Below are 19,428 nucleotides of genomic sequence, written 5' to 3' on the forward strand. Positions count from 1 at the left end.
GTTTTACGATGAAGACAAAAGTACACAGTGTTCTTTCAAGCCCTCACCACCCACCTCATCAAAGTCATTTGAATGTCCTCATAATTGCCTTTACAAACACTTAGGCATCAACACTTGTCATTTACATGAAACAGTTTGACATCATACTATTGTGCAAGAACTTCAAATATTGCCTGCTTTAGTGATTTGCTTATTAAGAAATAGGTGACGCGTCCTGCTCCACTATCACCAACTCATCCACAGTGCAGGGGGCGGGGATTTAACGGTCGTGTCTAGAAGGTAACCCCAGACCCGCGAAACATCTCGCGAGAAATTTAATTTGAATCAAAATCATGATCTTTACCTAGCCGTCACCTAGTGTTTTCTGTCCCTAAACCTTTCCAGATTCTAACCTCAGCGTTGTCACGACATAAAACATCATTGGTTCGTATAAGGTGGACGATGAAGAAAAAACTGGTACAGTTTTCGCGAGAGTTTCGCAAATCAAGGCTTCCCTTCTAGACATGGCCAATTTCGCCAGACACAGTGTTGCTACGTGTACTATGATTGGTCATCTAATCCACAGTTCGGATTTGGTTGGTCGGTAGCGGAGCAGGGGTTGAACTTACCGAGAGTCAGCCACCCGTCAACAGCAGTGGCTACCAAAGCTGAAAAAGAGGCGGACGAGTGGTCCGCACAATGAAAATTAGCACACCTCAAGTGTAGGTTCTAGGCACAGAAGACAGTCGTTTGTTCTTTTGTAATTAACACAGGCCCCCAGCCGTCAAAAAGCCTGTCTTCGGTGTATTGTGTAGCCGTGAGAGATTAGAAAAACCCCAAAGAGCGAGGATGTTGGTCCCCGCGGGAAGATAATGAAGAGGCTGCGCGTTTTGTTGGTGTGCCTCATTGTAGCTCTCCTGTGCTGGTAAGCTTAGCATCTTCAGTCACATTATTGTTGACAAACAAATAACAGTCGTAACAATATGTTGACCACGTATAGTGATGGTTACACTGTCCGTCTCATCGCTTTGCTTAATGTCTTTTGCCGCATAATGTCTGTCAGTCGTCAGTATTAAGTGATGAGTCCTAACGTTACCCAGCTGCTAACATTATCAGCTAGTTGCACTGTGTCATATGATGTTTAATTGACCTGTAACTGGAAAGAACAGCTTCGGCTTGTTTTGTCGGTACTAGACTAACTGGTTAATAAAGTTTTTTGTGTACATGTTTTTAGTGGGTTAGTAGGTTAGCTATCCAGCTGTTGAATAGCAGCATGGCTAGCTAACCTAAACTAGTAGGGCTGTGATGGCTAACGTAACTTGTGTGGGGGTTGGTAAAGTTAAACCAGCCAGGCTGTGTGTCCTTTCTCTTCAAGATTTTTAATGGTACAATTATGATTTCCTCTTCCTGTGACGTGGAGTTTCAACCAACCATCACTCTTCTATTCTTTTATCTTTCTATCAATCAAATGAACCATTTCGAAAATGTCAAAACGATAGCAATTTGTGGAAAAAAAATAATTACTAAAATAAATAATCGATTGATATGTGTGGATTTATAACTGGGTGATATGGTGATATCACAATATTTTGTTTACCAAATACCTTGGTATAGATATTTATCATTATTGCAGCCATGTTGGTGGGCATGGCTATTGGTGCACAAAATATAACAAAATCTTTTGATAAATAAGCAGTAATGTGGATATTAGGGCTGCAACTAACAGTTATTTTCATTATTCATTGATTAATATGTTAGTTATTTAATTGATTAATCAATTAGTTGTTGGGTCCATAAAATGTGAAAAATGAGAATCAGTGTTTCCTAAAGCCCAATGACACTCCCTCAAATGTCTTTGTTTTAGTGAAAGCAGTGTATAATTATTAATTAAAAATCTTCTTAGTTGTTTACATGTAACGCATCTGTTATTAGCCTACACTCAACAGTGTAAATAAGTTGCACTATAAAGCATGTTGTGTGTGGTTCCTCTTCAGAGCACATGCATGTAGAGGTGACATCTGATAGATTAACACAACTCATGAATTTGTTTAATCTCGGAGGCACGGAGCAGGTAACAATATAGAGGGTTTGTGAAATGGGATTATCGGGCCAGCTAACATGCCACCTTTATCCAGATTGGTGACTCAGGAGCTGCAAACCATTCAGTGTTTGGTCTGCAAACTGTTGTTTGTTTCTCCACTGTCCTGGTCATTTGCTCATATTAACGGTTCATCATCACTTTTTTTGATAATATAGAGGGTTAGATGAGTTTGTTCTTTGGGAGACTGAATAATCTTGCTCATAACAGTTGGTTAAAAAATAAATCTAAGAGACCTTTGGTTGATTATTAGTCACCTCTTTATTTATGCTTCCAGGAAATGATACCCTGATACCTGTGTTGCCAGTACAGAGCCAACAGTAGTTATTTAGTCAAAACACAGGGTGTAATAATCATATTCACTTTGTTCATACTTTAGGTCCCTTATCATTATAATCTAAAACCAGTGGTAGTTTCCCTGCTCTCTGTTTCCCGATAGCATTCAAAACAGATCTGAATGCTAATGTTTTATTGAGAATAACAAGGATAAGACTTATGTAACGCTTTCATCAATAAGTAAAACTGGCTCCAGTACGCAATCTGGTGAAGTATCATAATAATATTCATGTTGTGCAAAACAGAGGCAAACTGTTAGCAAAAATAAGTCTAAATATTTGGTCAGACTGAAAAGATAAATCCTAGCTCACTCAGAGTGTGATAAATCCACTCATTTGTCTCTGTTTGTAACCCTTGTACCTTTTTTTTCTGAGGAATTGATCACATTCCCATAGATAAGATTATTTCAAAAGAGTTAAGGTCTTGCCCAGATAAGATTTGGAGTACTTTTTTGTCTTTATAGCAGACAAATAAACATGAGGACATGAAAAAACGAGCAGAGCTGGGTCCTGCGCTCTGCCTCCTTAATGCCAATGAAACAGGGATATTCACCGAGAGATCAACATGTTAGTCATAGTTAGTCATTTAAATTCAACAGAGGTCCAAAGGAATATTGAATTATACATTTAATTTGCAAATGAGCCAGCCTTCCCTGGTAACAACTAGATTTGATTGCAGCCTTGCATGTCAGGTGTTTGCTCACTTTCCCACAAACTAACTAATGACCATGTAGCCAAATGCACAGACTTCATTACTAATGCAAACCCTTTTTAGTGTGCTGCTGTCGGCTTCTCACTCCTCTGTGCCAACTCTCACACGTTCCGGTGGGAACAGAGAAATGGGGAATGCAGTTCTTGCAGTAATCCAAAGGTTTCCAAGGCAGCAGTAATTTTAAGCAGAGAGGGGCTCTGTATGAGGAGGCTGGTGGCAAAAAACTGTGGGGGGTAGGCATCATTCTGTCATCATGATTCACCTGCTGTGTTTTTTATACCCCTGTGCTGCCTGAAATGGTCAGGGCTGATTTCCAGTTCAGAATCATGTTTTGTTGGTGATGCAATCAAACTGTCTTCTGTATATTACCGTGTGACTGATGTAGCTGCTCAGCAGTTGATCTCTATACGCTGCAGTGCTCAGAAAAGCACAGCAGAATGTATTCTGTGTGTGTCATGCTGCCCCGTCACTCATGTGGTCAGCAACACGGATCTTACTGTGGGTTTGGTCTGCAAGCTCAGGCTGTTGATATCAGCATAGCTGGAGAAAGTTGGCATGTCTACTTGGGAGTGCTTGCGTGAGGGTGCACATTTACAGCCAGGTTGATTGTCAGTAATGATAGTTTTCCACACGTATATTTTCATCCTATTTAGAGTTTGACTTCAGTGCCTAGACGTTGGTTGTGTCGGCACTTGTCTCCATGGTAATGCAACTCTCTTTGCAGGTTACAATCTGACAGAGTTGGTTGATGGACTTTCTCTCAGTCAGCTCCCATCTTTCTGCTAATTGTGTTCTGTAAAACTGCCAGAGAGACAAAGTCAACAATTGGATTTTGATCATTACATTTGCACAGGAGCACGCACAAGAGAAACTGCTGCACGTTTTGTCATCATCTCATTTTGTCCCTGTGTCATAGGCTTAATAGTTTCACAGCTATTCAAAGATTATTGTTATTATGTAACATGATTAACACTCAAGAGATAATTCTGCAGCCAATTGACCAACTGAGGATTTTCTATTATATTCCATTAGAGTACAGACACTCTCTAATCATCCATAGAATGACAGAACTAGCAAAGCATTATAATTCTCTCAGGTAAAATTAAGCTGTCCACCTAGTGTGGTTGAATCTGCTGACTCAGCTGTTTATTGTATAATTTAGTGTTTGTGCTGTAGATTTATTTTTCTAAGTAACTATAAGCCCTCGATGCATTATAAATTGCTTTAGGTACCTGGTGTATGTTTATTTGCTTCTGCTTATTGAGGTGTTTGTGCTGTATGTTTTGACATCAGCTCAGTAAGAGGACACCACAGAGTTCTGCTTGTCCAACCTGTTTCCTTTCCAAGATCATCTATAGGGTGAGGTGGGCCATATAAGCTTTCACTTGCCCTCTGCTGCCAGACCAGAGGTTCCCAACTCATAGCTTCAGGTCTTGAGCAATCGTGTGTGTGTGTGTGTGTGTGCGTGTGTGCCGTGCAGTGCACATCTTAGCTATAAAAAAGATCCAAAAGAAAGCTCACAGTTGGAATCCTATTTGAACTGATAAAAAGTAGCGTCAGATAAATGCCCTGTCACCACACACACACCATTTTGAAATGTTGTGAATAGGGATAAAAAATTTTAACAATCAATAATCAATTAATCATTAATGATTAATATGATTAAAATAACACAAGTCTTTTCTCATTTAAAATTTTATTTATACCATTCTAGTGACACATTAGAAATGTAAACATTAGCCTAATTTATGAAGTGCAAACAATCTAGGAAAACAATAAAAAACAGTATGGCTCTAATTCAAAACATTTTCTAATGTTACGCTTCGTAGAGGCATACAGGAAAAATGTGTTACGACCAGAGATGGGACTGTTTTTTGTTTTTTATTCACCAGCAAGTCTATGAACAGCTTCTTCCTTTAAAGTGCGTAATTGTACCACAATGTGTAATGTAATTTTCTTTTTGTAAAACTGGAATTTTATTGAAAAAAGTATTGTACTGCTATAAAACCCAAGGTATCTGTACCAGTATTAAAACTTTTGAATGATACCCTGCCCTAATTGTGATAAAACCTGTACGCTTTGGAGACATGCTTCACAAAACAGACATAGCTGATTAATAAATCTTTTAATTATTTAAATTCTTTTGACAACTAATTGATTAATGATCAGTTATCAACATCTCTAGTACCTCTGTAGCACAAATATTTTAGCTATTAAAAAGCCCTAAAGAAAGCTCACAGCCTGCACAGCGAGGTAGCATGCTACTGAGTTAATCAAATATAGCATCAGGTAAATTCCCCTTCACAACACAAAGCATTGTGAAGTGTTGTTGAAATTGCTGTGAATAAGCGAAGGCTTAAAAAAATTCTCTTGACTGTGTGCTCCTCTGTCTAAACAGTGTCCTCTATAACTTGCTTTAAGGTGTGATTCTTATCATACAACAAGGAAGCCAGACAGCATAGCATTAGGACCCTCTCATTAAAAGAACTATGTGTTCTGCCCACATCGTAAAAGTTCCCTTTTTGGGGCAGTTGTTGCATAAGTAGATCCTCCTTGTGTTGCCCACGTGCATCAGGGGCCAGGGAGCCTGTTGTCACTGATAGTACTGCTAGCATTTCCCACCAGTAGACGCACTCACCAGCACCTGACAGAGAAACAGAGAAGGCTCTGTATGTGTTTTTGGCTATTTGAGCCATTAAAGGGGAGGAGGTGGGACCTTGAAGTTAAAATGGGAGGTAACAAAGTCTGCCTTGGGCCGGGAAGATGTTGCTTAGTTTAACCTTTTCCTGAAGCTCATTACCTCCCAGCCATTCATTTCATCCAGCATGCCTTGTTGTAGCTTTCGTGGTCCTGTAAAACTGGGGCTGCTGTGATTTACAGCATGTGTGTCCATGCACGTGCTCATGTTTTTTTCCTCTCCTTCTAGCTCTGCCTTCATTAAATGACTCCGTTGTTGTTCTGGTATTGTCCTGCTTGATGCCTGGACCTTGTGAGGTGTATGCTGGTATTTACCATGCGTTTACCACACATTTCAGCTATTTTAATAGCTCATTTGTCACAATCTGGCATTGTGCTATGTCATGGATAGGTAGTCAGAGGAGTATGATCAATTAGTGGTCTAACCTAAAGGTAAAGAGATGCATTTGCCAGTCCTGCGTGGTCCTACACTTCTTACACATCTTTTGTCTAGTTTGAAGGATATTGTTGATATGAATTTATAATGCATGCAAATGTCTGATACTACTAATGCAGAAGCACCCACATACTGAACTTTCACGTTGTGCGAGTCATGTGTGTGCATGTGTACACACAGATGCACAGATAAGAAATACATACATGATCCCATGACATGTGCTCAAGTCTGACCAGCTGCTGTGTATTAGAAACTCATTGTTTTATGTTGCTGTATAAAATGATCTTGTCACAAAAAATAAATTAACTTGCAATTACAATTAAGAACTTACATGTTGCAGTTTGGGGTAATCTGGTTGTCTTTTTTTCTTATCCTTTCTTGATTAACTTTCAGAGCAAAGATGCAGCATATCTGAGTGGTATCTAGGGTAGTCTTTTTTTTTCTTTTAAAACAAAGGCATTTAAAGAATTGATGAACTTACAATGAATGGCCTGGGATATGTTTCTTTCGCAAAACAAAAAAAAGACACAAGGTTATCTGTCAGAACAAACATGACATTTGGCCTACACGTCAAAAAACTGCAGAATCATCTTCTTCAGCAAACAAACAAGGCTCAGGCCTCTTGTTCTAAGACATAGGTGTTTGTTGTCTTTAAGTTTATCAAAGGTTACCAGATAATGTGTCTCTTGTTTCTATCAGCACTGTCAGAATTCAAATTGAAAAACAGATTAGGGCAGAAACTCCTGTCAAGTACTTGATCAACAGAAAATTGATCATTTAAGTCAACTATCAAATAAAAAGTAAAATATTTGCTGGTCACAGGTTTGTTTTATTTTATATCATGGATATAGATATAAAATTGAGTTTTTTTATTTGATTGGCAAACAAAATAAGCAATTTGAAGACATCACAATCTGATTTAGGAACTGAAAACAGGCACTAGATTTAGCTTCTTTATAAGCTAAATGTCTGTTGATTAATCAAAAAAGTAATATTAAAATCATTTACACATAATGACACACCTAAATCAAACTTTATTTTGCTTGTGACAATGGTTGTCAGGTTGTGAAATGTGCAAATACATCGTATTAAAGTCGAGTATAAAGGATTACTTCCATTTGTCTGACTGAGATGCTGGATCTAATCAGCTGCCAGCGGATCCATTATACCTTGTAAAACCTTGAAATTTAGTGATAAAACATTCCCTTTCTGTGACTGTTGGCTCAGAAACTAGAGGCTCAGGGACTGAGAGTCCATCTCTGTGTTGTTGAAGCAGGCCAGAGTTTCGCACCGCAGGTTGGCAGCTCTAGTTTTATGTGGGGACACAGAGCTGGACTGGCACTCCAGAGCTCACTATTGTTCCTGCCCACTGGCCATGGAGGTTGCTGAGCTCATTGAGCTCTCTTGCGTGCTGGACTTCCTGTCCCTCAGCTGCACGACTCTCTGTGCATTAAAGCGATAGTTCAACCACAAATGAAAATTCACTCAATATCTACCCACCCCTGTGCTGATGTGAGGATGGGTGAAGATCTCCAGTTCACAAAACACTCCCAGCAGTTTCAGCAGAAACCAGTGTTTTAAAATGTTTTTAAATGTAAAAAAAGAACACAAAAAAACACAAAATGTCTCCATACTGCTTGTGTGGTGTAATCGAAATGTGTGACATTAAAATTTGATCCCAAAAGACGCCTTTTACACCATATTTTTTTAGCCTAAATGTCAACTGTAGCCGGAGCCATGTGCATGTTCGTGAGCACACACCTGAAGCTGGTACACAGGCCTCTCGCCCAAGCAACATGACACGAGATATACGAGATCTCACAATACCTTCACACCTGTGTTTACATGCTACCGGGAAGCAACTCACATCTGTTCAGAAATAGTGAGTTACACTTACACTTGACCAGGAAACCTGGTGGTATAGTTGTACAAAATCCTTTTCCAGGTTGAGAACTTGTGTACCTGTTTCAGGTGTGGCCTCGCCACCACGCACGCAGCTCCGGTCTGAGAGGCTACAGTTGACATTTAGGCTAAAAACATGTTGTAAATGGTGTCTTTTTGGATCAGATTTTAATGTTTGGATTACATCACACAGGGAGTATGGAGACATTTTGTGTGTTTTTTTTTGTGTTCTTTTTTTACATTTTAAAACTGTCATCATTCACTTCAATAGTACTGGATTTGGCTGCAATGCTGATTTCCACTGAAACTCCAGGAGCATTTTGTGAAGTGGAGAAATTCACCCATCCTCACATTAGCACAGGGGTGAGTAGATATAGAGTGAATTTTCATTTTTTGGGTGAACTATCGCTTTAATGCTTTGTCAGAGTGAGCCAACACCTGAGGTAGACCCAGGTGAAACCCAGGGTATCAGGGTGAGTGCTTAGCAGTAGGGCTGGCAATCAAAAGTCTCAAATCCAAATGCAATAAAAAAAATTTCCCTAGATACCAATAATCAATGCTGGACGTTCGTAATGAGTAAAGTTGGTGTGGTGTGTGTTAATCATAGTCCAGCCTGACTGCAGTTTATACAATATAACTTGTTTGGCCAGTTTGTTTTGACTTCTCGCAATTGTGGTAAACAAAATCATGGACTGGGAAAGAACAGAGTAGAAATCCTGCTTTATAGGTCTACTTTGTCTGTGTTTACTTGATCATAGTAGCTGCACTCTCTTTAGAAGTGAGTTAGGCCGGAGATATACTTGCTGTTTAAACTCATGTTTGGATTCAAGTATGCATAGTGACATGTGTAAAAACAACAAAAGGCACAGACTGGAAAAAGCAATTTTTCCTATAAGTTGTAATGTGGTGTTTCGTGTGGGTACTGTTTCCAATGAAAACAAGCTAGACTTATCAGCTAGTTGAGGACATTAGCGGCATACATTGTATTACATTACTCCCTAGATTTGTCATATTCCAGTTCCTGCTTCCATTCACCCCTGAATTTTCGTTCATAGTCCATCTTTTGTGTTTCTGGTTCCTCTGTAAGGATCACGTTAGCAGTTGATTGGCTTAGTAAACCCATGCTTAAGTAGTTCCCTACATGTTAGTAGTTAGCTATCCATTAGTTCTGTTCCCTGTTTTTGTGAAATGTTGAACTAAAAGGTCCAAAAGAATCGGGACATTTGGAACAGTAATTTTATGTTTTATTAGGTGTCTTGGTTTTGTTTGCTGTTTTTAAACTTAATATAAGAAATGAGTTAGGTCTCTTTCAGCTTTGTGTCAGTCCATCTTGTCTCTCCTTTACTCAGAAAAGAATTCAGTAAGCTCATTTGTAGTCTAAGTGTCCCAGCGTAAATCTTGTTAACTTGGACTCTGCAACTGCATTTGTAATGTGCACCACACTGCATATCAACATATTTTTGTATTGTGAATTTTGCTTCATAAACAAGCCTTACACCCTTGTAGGTTTGTCAATAAAAAGAGCATGACACGAATTGCTGATACTCATTGCTTTATTTTCTGGCAGCAGGAACTTCTTTCCAGGATCGCATAATATTTTTCTGGGAATAGGTAGTCCTGCAGTGAGAGTTGAATGCAGGCCAGTATCCTGAGGCTCTGTTAGTCGCTACAATGAAAATGCCACTGTTTATTGTGAAGAGTATTCTGAGGGTGTAGTCGGAGATGGTTAGGTCTTCAGGGTGGAGACTTGCGTCAGAACATTAACGAAATTTTATTGCATATGTTTACCTGTATGACAAAGGGATGAGAGTTGATTGATTTGATTATCTGACAACTGAGCATTCAGTTTAAACTTTTTGTTGGTTATACACTTAACATATTTTCTCAGTAATTAACAGTGCAAGGGCTTTACCAGGCTTTAAATTGTACATTAAAAAAAGACTAAAATGATTTAAGCTGCAGAAAATTTTCTCTCAAGTTATTGTAATGCATCTCAAGAAATTTTTGATAGCTGTATGCCAAAATACTCCATTTTTGGTCGTTCATTACACTTAATTCAGGGATTCCTTTGCTTTTTCTTGCCCTCTGAGAGAAAGGCACATTCTTCCCCTCCTGAAAACGCTCTGGTTTCTTCACTTCCCCTCCCCCTCTCCGACTCTGCTGGCTACTGTTTACCTTTTGCAGTTACCGATTGACTGACTCTGCTTGCTTGTAGTATGTATGGTGGTCTGTTCCTCTCTTTTTCTTTGTTGATGCTTCAGTCTCATACACAGCAAGTGTGTGTTTATGTGTGCCTTTTAACTCTCTGGGGGAGGGCGATGTACAGAGCGATGCCTGTCCATAGCTGACGCACAGGGCCAGTAAAGAACATTGTGTACCAAAGCTATTAAGGGCATCTTTTGCTTAAGCTTGTATATGAAGACGCACCAGTGCCATCAGGTCTACTTTCCCCAAGCCGCACGCTGGATGCAAGATCCAGTTATCTTATTTCATAGTCCAAAATAATTCGATTTGTAATGGACATCAGAATCAGATGGAGAATATGAAGTAGTCTCATTGTTTTAGATTCTCTAAATATGTTGATACCACTGTAGTGATATGTATTGTCCCAAATCAAAATATTACAGTATTCATGTTAGTTTCCAGAGTTTTCTTTAAAAAAAACCAAAAAAACCACAAGGTATTCTCACTCATAAGGAGCCACTGTTTGCATTACAGGATGTATGGTAAAGCGTAAATGTTTCACCACCACGCGGCAGCACATGGGTACAATGTGTACCACAGTGAGTGTTTGATGAGTTTTTGTTTTCCTGCTGTGCTTGCTGATGCATACATACTGACTAAGAATGCACGTGTATTGTTTTATCCACACCCACCCATGCTGACCCACACTGGCAAAGTGGCTTTTCCTATCAGATAACATTATGTCACATGACTGCGTCCTTCAGCCCCATTGTCCTGGGCCGATGTTCCTGATGTCGCATTCCCAAGCCCCTTTGATCCCCGTCTGACTGGGACGACTGCAATGCCTCACAGCATCACAGTTTCACTGTTGCCGCCATACTGTCACTGTGGGTCTTTTATCTGGCTCGGTATGAGAAAAGAGATGCGTTTAATTTCACTGCTGCTAAATATAGTGTTCTGCAGGCATTTAACAGACTGGTATAAATTTCAGGCAGAAGATGAGTAATTGTAAGAAAATGTAAAATATTATATCAATTTATTTGTTAAAAAGAGAGAGAAAAATAATTTTATTCTTGCAACTCAGTATACTTGTTAGATTTAGTTTCACCACGTTATAATTTTCATGTAGCGCAGTATGCGGTATTAGCGCCATTCTTTGGTTTGTTTTTGCACATTTCTTCGTTTATGATAAATTAAGTAATTTGGTGCAGGGACGTTATCTATGTGTTGATCTCTGACCTCATTCAAATTTATGGTCTGACCAAGCTAGCTGCTGGGTGCTAGACATAGTTACACAACACTGCTAATAATTACCTGCAGTTTGACCATTTTTCTTTCACCCACATAGCTACATTGTTACCTTCAGGTAATGTCTACCAAGTTTAACAAGTTTAACAAATTTAACACTACACGCTCACATACCGGAGCGGGTAGCTACTATTGATCCATTTAGCTTGAACCTTTACTAGCCCTTGTATTGCTTGTTGAACTCTTTGAAGCACTGTTTCATTCATTTAACACCTATTGAAGTGTAAAACAAAAAGGGCCTAGCCTTATGGGAAAAAAGAAAAACATGTACATTATGGTTGCTTGCCATCCTCTCCAGTTTTCTTTGCATTATTTCAAAATTTCAGTCATTATGACAGCCCCAGACTGTGATCTGCAGTAATTTATTTTAAATAATTTTTAAAATTAAAATGCACTGTGAATTTCACCAAATTGTTTTATATTTTGATTTTAGTCTTTCATGAAGTAGCGTAGGCATGATTTTGAACTGTGAGTTCTTAATGTTCAATTTAAACACAGTGCTCTGAACTTGGTTGTATACATGCATTTCATTATTATACAAAAACAATACACACTGGCATATCAGCAGTTATAGGTGGGGCATAAATCTATTTATTTGCTATAAGTTTTTGGCTTGGTCTTGTTTGCAAATACAAGACAGTTTATTCAGGATCCTCTGAATCAGGTTTTCATTTGTAGTAGCATAGACGATGTTGTATGTACTAGTCTTGGTGCTGTTGTTTTTTGATTTTTAATAATATCTGAACTGTTGTGTCAGTGATTTAGTGTACAACACACAGGTCTGTGAGTTTTGACCCTGGATGAAAATGTCTGTTATGCCAGTGGGCTGCAGGCATGTTAGGTGAACACAGCCTTACAGGAGCAGCAGTCTCCTTTCCACCAGGTGACTTGGCATACTTGGTGTTACAGGCTAGCTTCCAAATAGAGGTGTGTCTGTTCATTCACACAACATCCTAGAGAAAAGCTCCTGTGTAAACTTGCTAAATTTATGTGCGTCACAGAGCCGGTTTAGTCAAAGAAGGATCCTTATAGATTGGAAAGATAAACAACCTTTACAAATAGCCTTAAACTAGTCTGGGTTATAACAGTATGAGGCCTTCCATTATATTAGATCTTAAAGGTTTTATCAAAATGTGATTATCTGGCTTTAGAAGAAACAAGATCAAGTGGTGTCATTCTGGCAGGAACTACTGGGCCAGTGCCAGTGCATTTATTAGCATGGCATTTTAACAAAAATAATGAGTAAGCCACTAATCAAATTTTCTTTGAGTCACACATATGACATCAGTTTGTTGGCACTTTGCTTTTCAGTTGCTTGAACAAATCTTTATTAATCCAAGCTTATATAATATCTTTAGATGCAGGTGGTGGATTGATGTTTTGAGCCTTTATCTGGTACCTGCAGATAATTGAAACAGTAAATCAACCCATATGAGTGGTACTCATGATTTGAATTAATATGAAGTTAAATGTTTTGTTTCAATATCCGTGGGTGTTGATGATGTATTTCACAGATTTAGTTTAATAATTTACTAATTAAAACAGGATCTTATTAGTACATGTTCTCTAATAAAAAACCTACCTGACCACAACAGATGGCTCCACAGGTTTCTCTCCAAACCTCACTCACACAGTTTTTAGGTACAGCAATTGTGTCCTAGACATGGACAGAATGAGTCTAAACAATCTGGTCTTTGAAGAAGTCTGTTGCTATTTTATTTCAAAGATTTATTTCTGCACTTAATGGGTTCTGTGCATTCACATTTTTCCTGTCACTTTCCACCTGCTGAGAACTTCTAACAGTTCAGGACTGCTCTGCAGCTCTCTAAATTATAGAGGAGAAAAAGATCAAGAAAGTGAGATACTTTTCCTTCTAAGCCTGAAAGTCAAACCAAAAAAAGCAGCACTTTGGGAGTTTTGGGCCAGTTGCGACTGATTTCCCGCTCTGAGATGCTGCTTGATGAGTACAGACCCAGATCCTCGTGCCAGGAACAGACCTGGGTCATAATTCTTTGGAGGAGATAGATTATATGGGGTATGCTTCTGTTCCTCCTATCCAGCAAGTCGGCACACAACATTAAAGCACTTAGGGAAATTTGCCCACCACACCAACCCCATTCACCACTTGGAGCGCCTCTGGTCACTCCATGCAGAGGACGATTAGCAAATGGAGCAGCAATGCTACACTTTGGGGCTAATGTGTCTGCAGCAGCAATGCAGAAAAGGTGCACATCCGTTCCCACAAATCTTTCCCCTCACCCTCACTGTTTGTTGGTGAAATTTCTGTTAGTAGACTCTTACAAAATGAAGCATGTCTGCTTCATGTTGCTGCCTCTCTTTGTGTCTCCGAGGTATTTGTTAGCATTGTAAGTGAACAGCTGCTTTGCTCACGTATAGAGAGGATGCATTGACTACTTGAGATTACTATTACTATAATTGGATGACTATAAAGCATAAATGGGTTATTGCAGATTAGCCAATGGTCAGTATCACTCTCCTCTGCCCAGATAAAAATAGTTCTAGTAAGTAGACTGGGAAGGTTGTCAGATGTACAAAAGTTATGAGCTAATAGTTCAGTGGTCAGCAGAACATCTGGCACTGACAGTTTATTTCTGAATCTGTGTTTTGAATTTGATGGTTCTCAAGTGTAGATTGGAATAGGGCTGCACAGTTAATATATTTAAAAAATAATGTGACCAAGTGCAATAACCAAATCACAGAAGCTGCACGTTTTTAATAACAAAAAAAGGTATGACAAAACAGCATTATAACGACAGCCTTTAGATCCTGCTTTCCAGATTTGTTACAAATACCAACAAATATCACATAGTGATTTTATTTTTTTTATCAATAAAAATTAAGGCTGTGGTGTAAAACTGATTGTTCTCACTAATCATTAAGTACTAGTTAAGTTCATTAAGTACTCATGTACTGATTAGTAATTCACTAATCATCAAGCATTGTAATGGCAATAATTGCCAAAATAATGGCAATATGATGTTTTTTTGCCAAATCGCACATCTCTAGATCAGAACATTTTGATTTCACACAAAAGTTACAGCCTTTGCTGCTCCAAAGACCTATTCACCATTACATGGGAAGATTAGTGTAGGAAAAGCACATAGCCACAATTTGTGTAGATAGGGTATACTTTGAAAGGGAGAAAAATTGCTCATTATGTCCTCATAATTCCCACACAATAAAAATAACTTGGTGTAACTGTCACTAAGAAAGCCTTTGGGTACATGGGCTGAACTGTAAGTATACCGTAGGTAAAGTGGCAGGTTAGATTAAAAAATGTTTGTCTGTGCGTTAGAGAGCTATTCACCAGTTCAGCCACTATGTCCTCATTGCCCCTAAGGATGCACCAGTGGAGAGGATTATGGCGGATCAGCAGGCTTTAGAACAAACTGCTGCTCCACATTATACCATGCTTCAATGTGGAGGGAAATTAGAACGCGCAGGCAACGTGCACACAGAAACAGGTTCAGTCCTCTAAGGCTGGGCTTTTAGGCTCTGCCCCTCCCGTTTTACTTCAGATAGTGACGGCATGTTTTTGTCTGCCCGGCAGATGCGCTGGCCTACTTTTACTAGCAAGCCCTGGCACAGCTCCCTGTCCCACAATCCACCTCTGCCCACGTGGATCCTGGATTCTCTGTCAACTCTTTTTCTCCCAATATTCCTCTCTGACTTTTTTTTTTTTTGTCTCAGCTGCATATGTAGAAGGAAAACAGTGTGTTGAATTTGGATTCTCTGCCTGCTTGGAGGAATTCTCAGAGATACTGTTCTGAGGAAAACAGCTGGATTTTTTGGCCTTTTATTAGGTGTGTGTGTGTGTGTGTGTGTGTGTGTGTGTGTTTGATCTCCCCAAGCATGTGAGTTAGATCAGTTTATAAGGAAACTAACTCACTTCATCATCACGCTCTTCTCCACCAGCCTTTTTCACATCATTAATCCATCTAGCAGCACCACATGTCGTGTATCAAGAATCTGAACTTCATTGAAAAACATCACAAGACTCTCTGCTGCCTTAGGATAGACAGAGGACAGCCAGACACACTGTTCAAATTCATGTTAAATTCATAATCAACACCATAATAACATACTGGGCATGTGCATCTCTCAACAGAGATGTGTTTAATTCTTTTTAAAATATGGCAGCCGAAGAGCATCACTTACCAAACTGGCCAAATGAGATGCTACATTAACTAGCCCAACATGGCCTTTTACTAGCCCTTGGCAAGCAAGCAATCCTTATTGTTGAGCCCTGCCCTGTGACTTCAGCAATCAGTTAATCAATTTATCTAATTGATTGAATTGATGTTCATGACTTATTTCTATCTCGTCTCTGTTTTGTTGTAACAGTAGACACAGTGACACAGTTTAAGTAATTTAAGACACTTAAAGAGGGTAGGGACTTAGTGTACACCACGTGCTCTCACTTAGTGCTGTCATTTAGTTAAAGGTTAAAGAGTTCATATAATAAGCCTGATCTGAGATTTAGGCGAGGGCAGGAGAAGGAAAGGCAACAACTAATCTGCCCTGGTCCAGGTGATATACTTCGTGTATTGCTGTGTCATGCTTTGAGAAATATGAGTATGTATGTGAGGGCAGAGTGACAAAGCTCTTCTGATCTCAACTAATCAAACAGGTTGGACTCAATGGGGGAAAAAGGTCAAAGCAATAAGGCAAATGGAAAAAAGTTCACACATGTTGCCATGTTAGATGCCTCTGAAAACTTTGTGTCAACAAGCAGACATTCTGCCAGAGAGGAGATTGGAGCTCAGTTTGCATGCCACGCAGCTGGTGATAATATTTGACTCGCTGCGGGCAGATGAATCTATCCTCAGCCTGCTGTTGTCTCTGCAGTTTTGTCTGCTCTGTGTCAACCCAGACAGTCGGTACAGTACAATACTGTTGGTTTATACCACATCTCCTGGTTCTGAATGGTCCTAAAACCAACAGGAAATATCAGGGGATTTGGCTGTTAGGAACAAGCAGAGACAGTGTATCAGGACGTGTAGCCAGTGTGTCTCTGTGCAATGCTGTGTTGCTTTTAATTGTGTTATTGTGGAATGAAAGGCAGTATGATGGCTTTAAAAAAAATCAAAAGTTGTAGTTGTGTCCTCAAGCATGACACAGACTCTGTCAGAGCTGAGAAGGAGCATTTTGTGCACTTCTTTGTTTCAGTTTGCAAACAAGCTGATAATGTCCTGTTCAGCACTTATTTGAATATTAAAATGAGTGAGCTGTTTGTAGCCAGGAAAGAGCATAAAAGACAGGAAAAACTTATTTAAAACCCCCTGGTGCTTCTGAAATGGGACAGGAAACAGGGATACAGAGAACGAGGATGAGTGTATTTGCAGGCTGCTGACTCATTAGTCTGGCCTCAGGCTCTTCCTTCATTAGCGTGGCATTGGCCCAGTGAGTACTCGCATGTATGTAACATACATTGCACCCTTGAATATTCAGTGGGGGTATATTTCTCTATCTGTGGCTCAGAAGTCCCCCCTCCCTCTGTTGCATGAAAAGTAGGTCATGTACGCCCCCAAAGTAGGCCCTCTCAGATCCTTCACCTTTTTTTCCCCTGCTTCTGCTTTCCTTTTTTTCATCTTTAGAAGGAATGTCAACACTCAGGTCTTTCTATTCACTCGTGGAGATGACGCTCAGTGGGGGCGGCTGAGCGTCATTCCCACTTTTTTTTTTTTTTTCTAACTTGCAGTACAGAGTATTTGTGGTCTTGCATGCCTCCACATCTGTAATTCCTCTATCAGAATTTATTATCTGAATAGCACACTGTCACTTGGCAGGTTCTAGTTAAATATTGGTTCAACAAGTCATTTTGCGGAAGTCAGTCACATTTGCATCCAGCATCACAGACATTTGTACAGGATTGTTTACTCTGTGATGTGTTCACTTAAACCTGCACTGCAGAATGTGATCTGTTTGTCACCAGTGTGTATTTGCACAAGTGCTCTCTTATCTGGGCGATTGAAGGCCTTTTAAAAAATGATAAGCAAAGTGTGGCAGCATGAACAGGTCTATGGCAGAATGATCATATCAGGCACTCTGACAGGTTGTATATTAATAGTAGCAACTGTAAATACACATTTAAGATGAGATTTTACAACTTTTAAAGAATTAAGGAACATTATGCACAGTTAAGTGAGTCAGTGAATCTTATAGAAACTAGACTGTGAAACAGCCAACGCTTGTTTCAGAGAACACGCAGTAGCAAAAAGACCTAGATAGAAAATAAGCATATAACTGTTAACCAAAGTATTCAGACCATACCAGACCATGTGAGAATTCATGAAGCAATTTGAAGGTTTTGTGGCATCCTGTGGAAAGACCCCAGTAGTGACATTCTGAGGGCTTTGAATGAACAGATCATGAAGAAATTTAACAGAGATCCCCGCACTAATAGTGCATTCCTGTGAGCACCTTAAGTTCTGACCAAAGAGGGATGGATTTTAAAAAAGAGTTGTGCACACTACAACAAAATAATGAGCCTTGCTTTGTCAAATTATCATATATCCAGACCTTTACATAAAGAAACAGTTGTGGGTCAGCTAAGGACCAAAGCAAGTCATAAAGTAATAAACTGTCTTAGGTTCACCCCCCTAATTGGAGGTCTGCATTCCTGTGTTCATCCTAAGTACATCCTGCAGACCTGTTCCTTTACCCAGAGGCCATTTGGATGACTACTTGAAGGAGTGTTAATTCTTTGATCAATTAAAGGAAAAAAAAATGTTCATCAACATTGTGTTGATTCATGTGTTCTTACTCTCTTTTTTTTTTCAGCATTGACTTTGTGCTATCTTGTAAACTACTTCTCTGTCTCTTTACTGACTGCTTGTCTCAGGATAGATATGAATACGTGTGCAAGCAGGCCAAGTTATGAATAATTGTTAAATAACTTTCAAAGGGTTACAGACTACAAGAGGGATTGGAAGAGAGGTGTATTTGTTGCTCCGTTGAGGAATCAGATTTTCATTATTTTTGACTTGATTTTAACTGCTTACTGTCATCCAAGTCCCTCCATGTTAGTGTAAATGGTTTTTAACTATATAAAAAGAGGACAGTCCGTTATTGAGTGACTAAATAAAAAGGCTACATTTTCATATTCTTGAACATATTTTCACTTTTGACTTTTTTTTTTCATAATTTCAATTTGGAAAATAACAAAGATATGAATCATTATTTTTGTTGTCCTCAATTTGCTGACATATAAGTTTTACAGTAGTGTGTTACATAATTGTGTTTATTGTGTTGCCCTCAGTAAAATATGTCTTGCCTGTACCTACGTGGGTGTTCAGCTGTTTGTGGGTGGAGGAGGACACAAGAGACATTTGAAACGTAACACAACATACTTTAAAGCTATGGAAAGCTAAGTTTAGCCATGAGCCTATATTACTCCTTGTACGTATTTACCCCTTAGTACTATCTGTACACTGCTGGGCTCTTAGGTTTCCCTCACTGGCTTATAGCCCCTCCTAGACCTTTAGGGGAAAGTGTATATTCTGAGGTGTTAACGTATATAGGAACATGCGCACATTTTATTATCAGCAGGGATCCAAAACAACAGTAAATGTCATGTCCTGGTTTCGCAGTCAGCTGTCCTTCAGAATTGAGGTGCGGGTACTTCGTCCTAGATGTTACATTTTGCACTAGTGCTCAACATTCAGACAGAGATTTATCCATCATAGAAAAGGCAGAGATATAAGTTTCGTGACCAAGTCTCAGTCTTCTGTACTGCAACATACCCAGAGAACAT

The 19,428-nt window shown here is 39.3% G+C and overlaps 1 protein-coding gene across 4 annotated transcripts in view; it reads left to right on the plus strand.

Moving 5' to 3' along the window:
• Positions 1–623: 623 nt before the first annotated feature.
• suco (SUN domain containing ossification factor) overlaps positions 624–19,428 on the plus strand; it is a 50,089-nt gene continuing 31,284 nt past the window's right edge. For all 4 annotated transcript variants that reach the window (XM_084722691.1, XM_084722692.1, XM_084722693.1 and 1 more), the window contains exon 1: positions 624–904. In XM_084722691.1, the coding sequence (XP_084578817.1) occupies positions 852–904 (53 nt within the window). In that variant the 5' untranslated portion in view covers positions 624–851. The remainder of the gene's footprint in view (positions 905–19,428) is intronic.

The sequence above is a fragment of the Lutjanus erythropterus genome, chromosome 7, assembly GCF_056507025.1.
Source record: "Lutjanus erythropterus isolate fLutEry1 chromosome 7, fLutEry1.hap2, whole genome shotgun sequence".
NCBI classification, from domain to species: Eukaryota; Metazoa; Chordata; class Actinopteri; order Lutjaniformes; family Lutjanidae; genus Lutjanus; species Lutjanus erythropterus.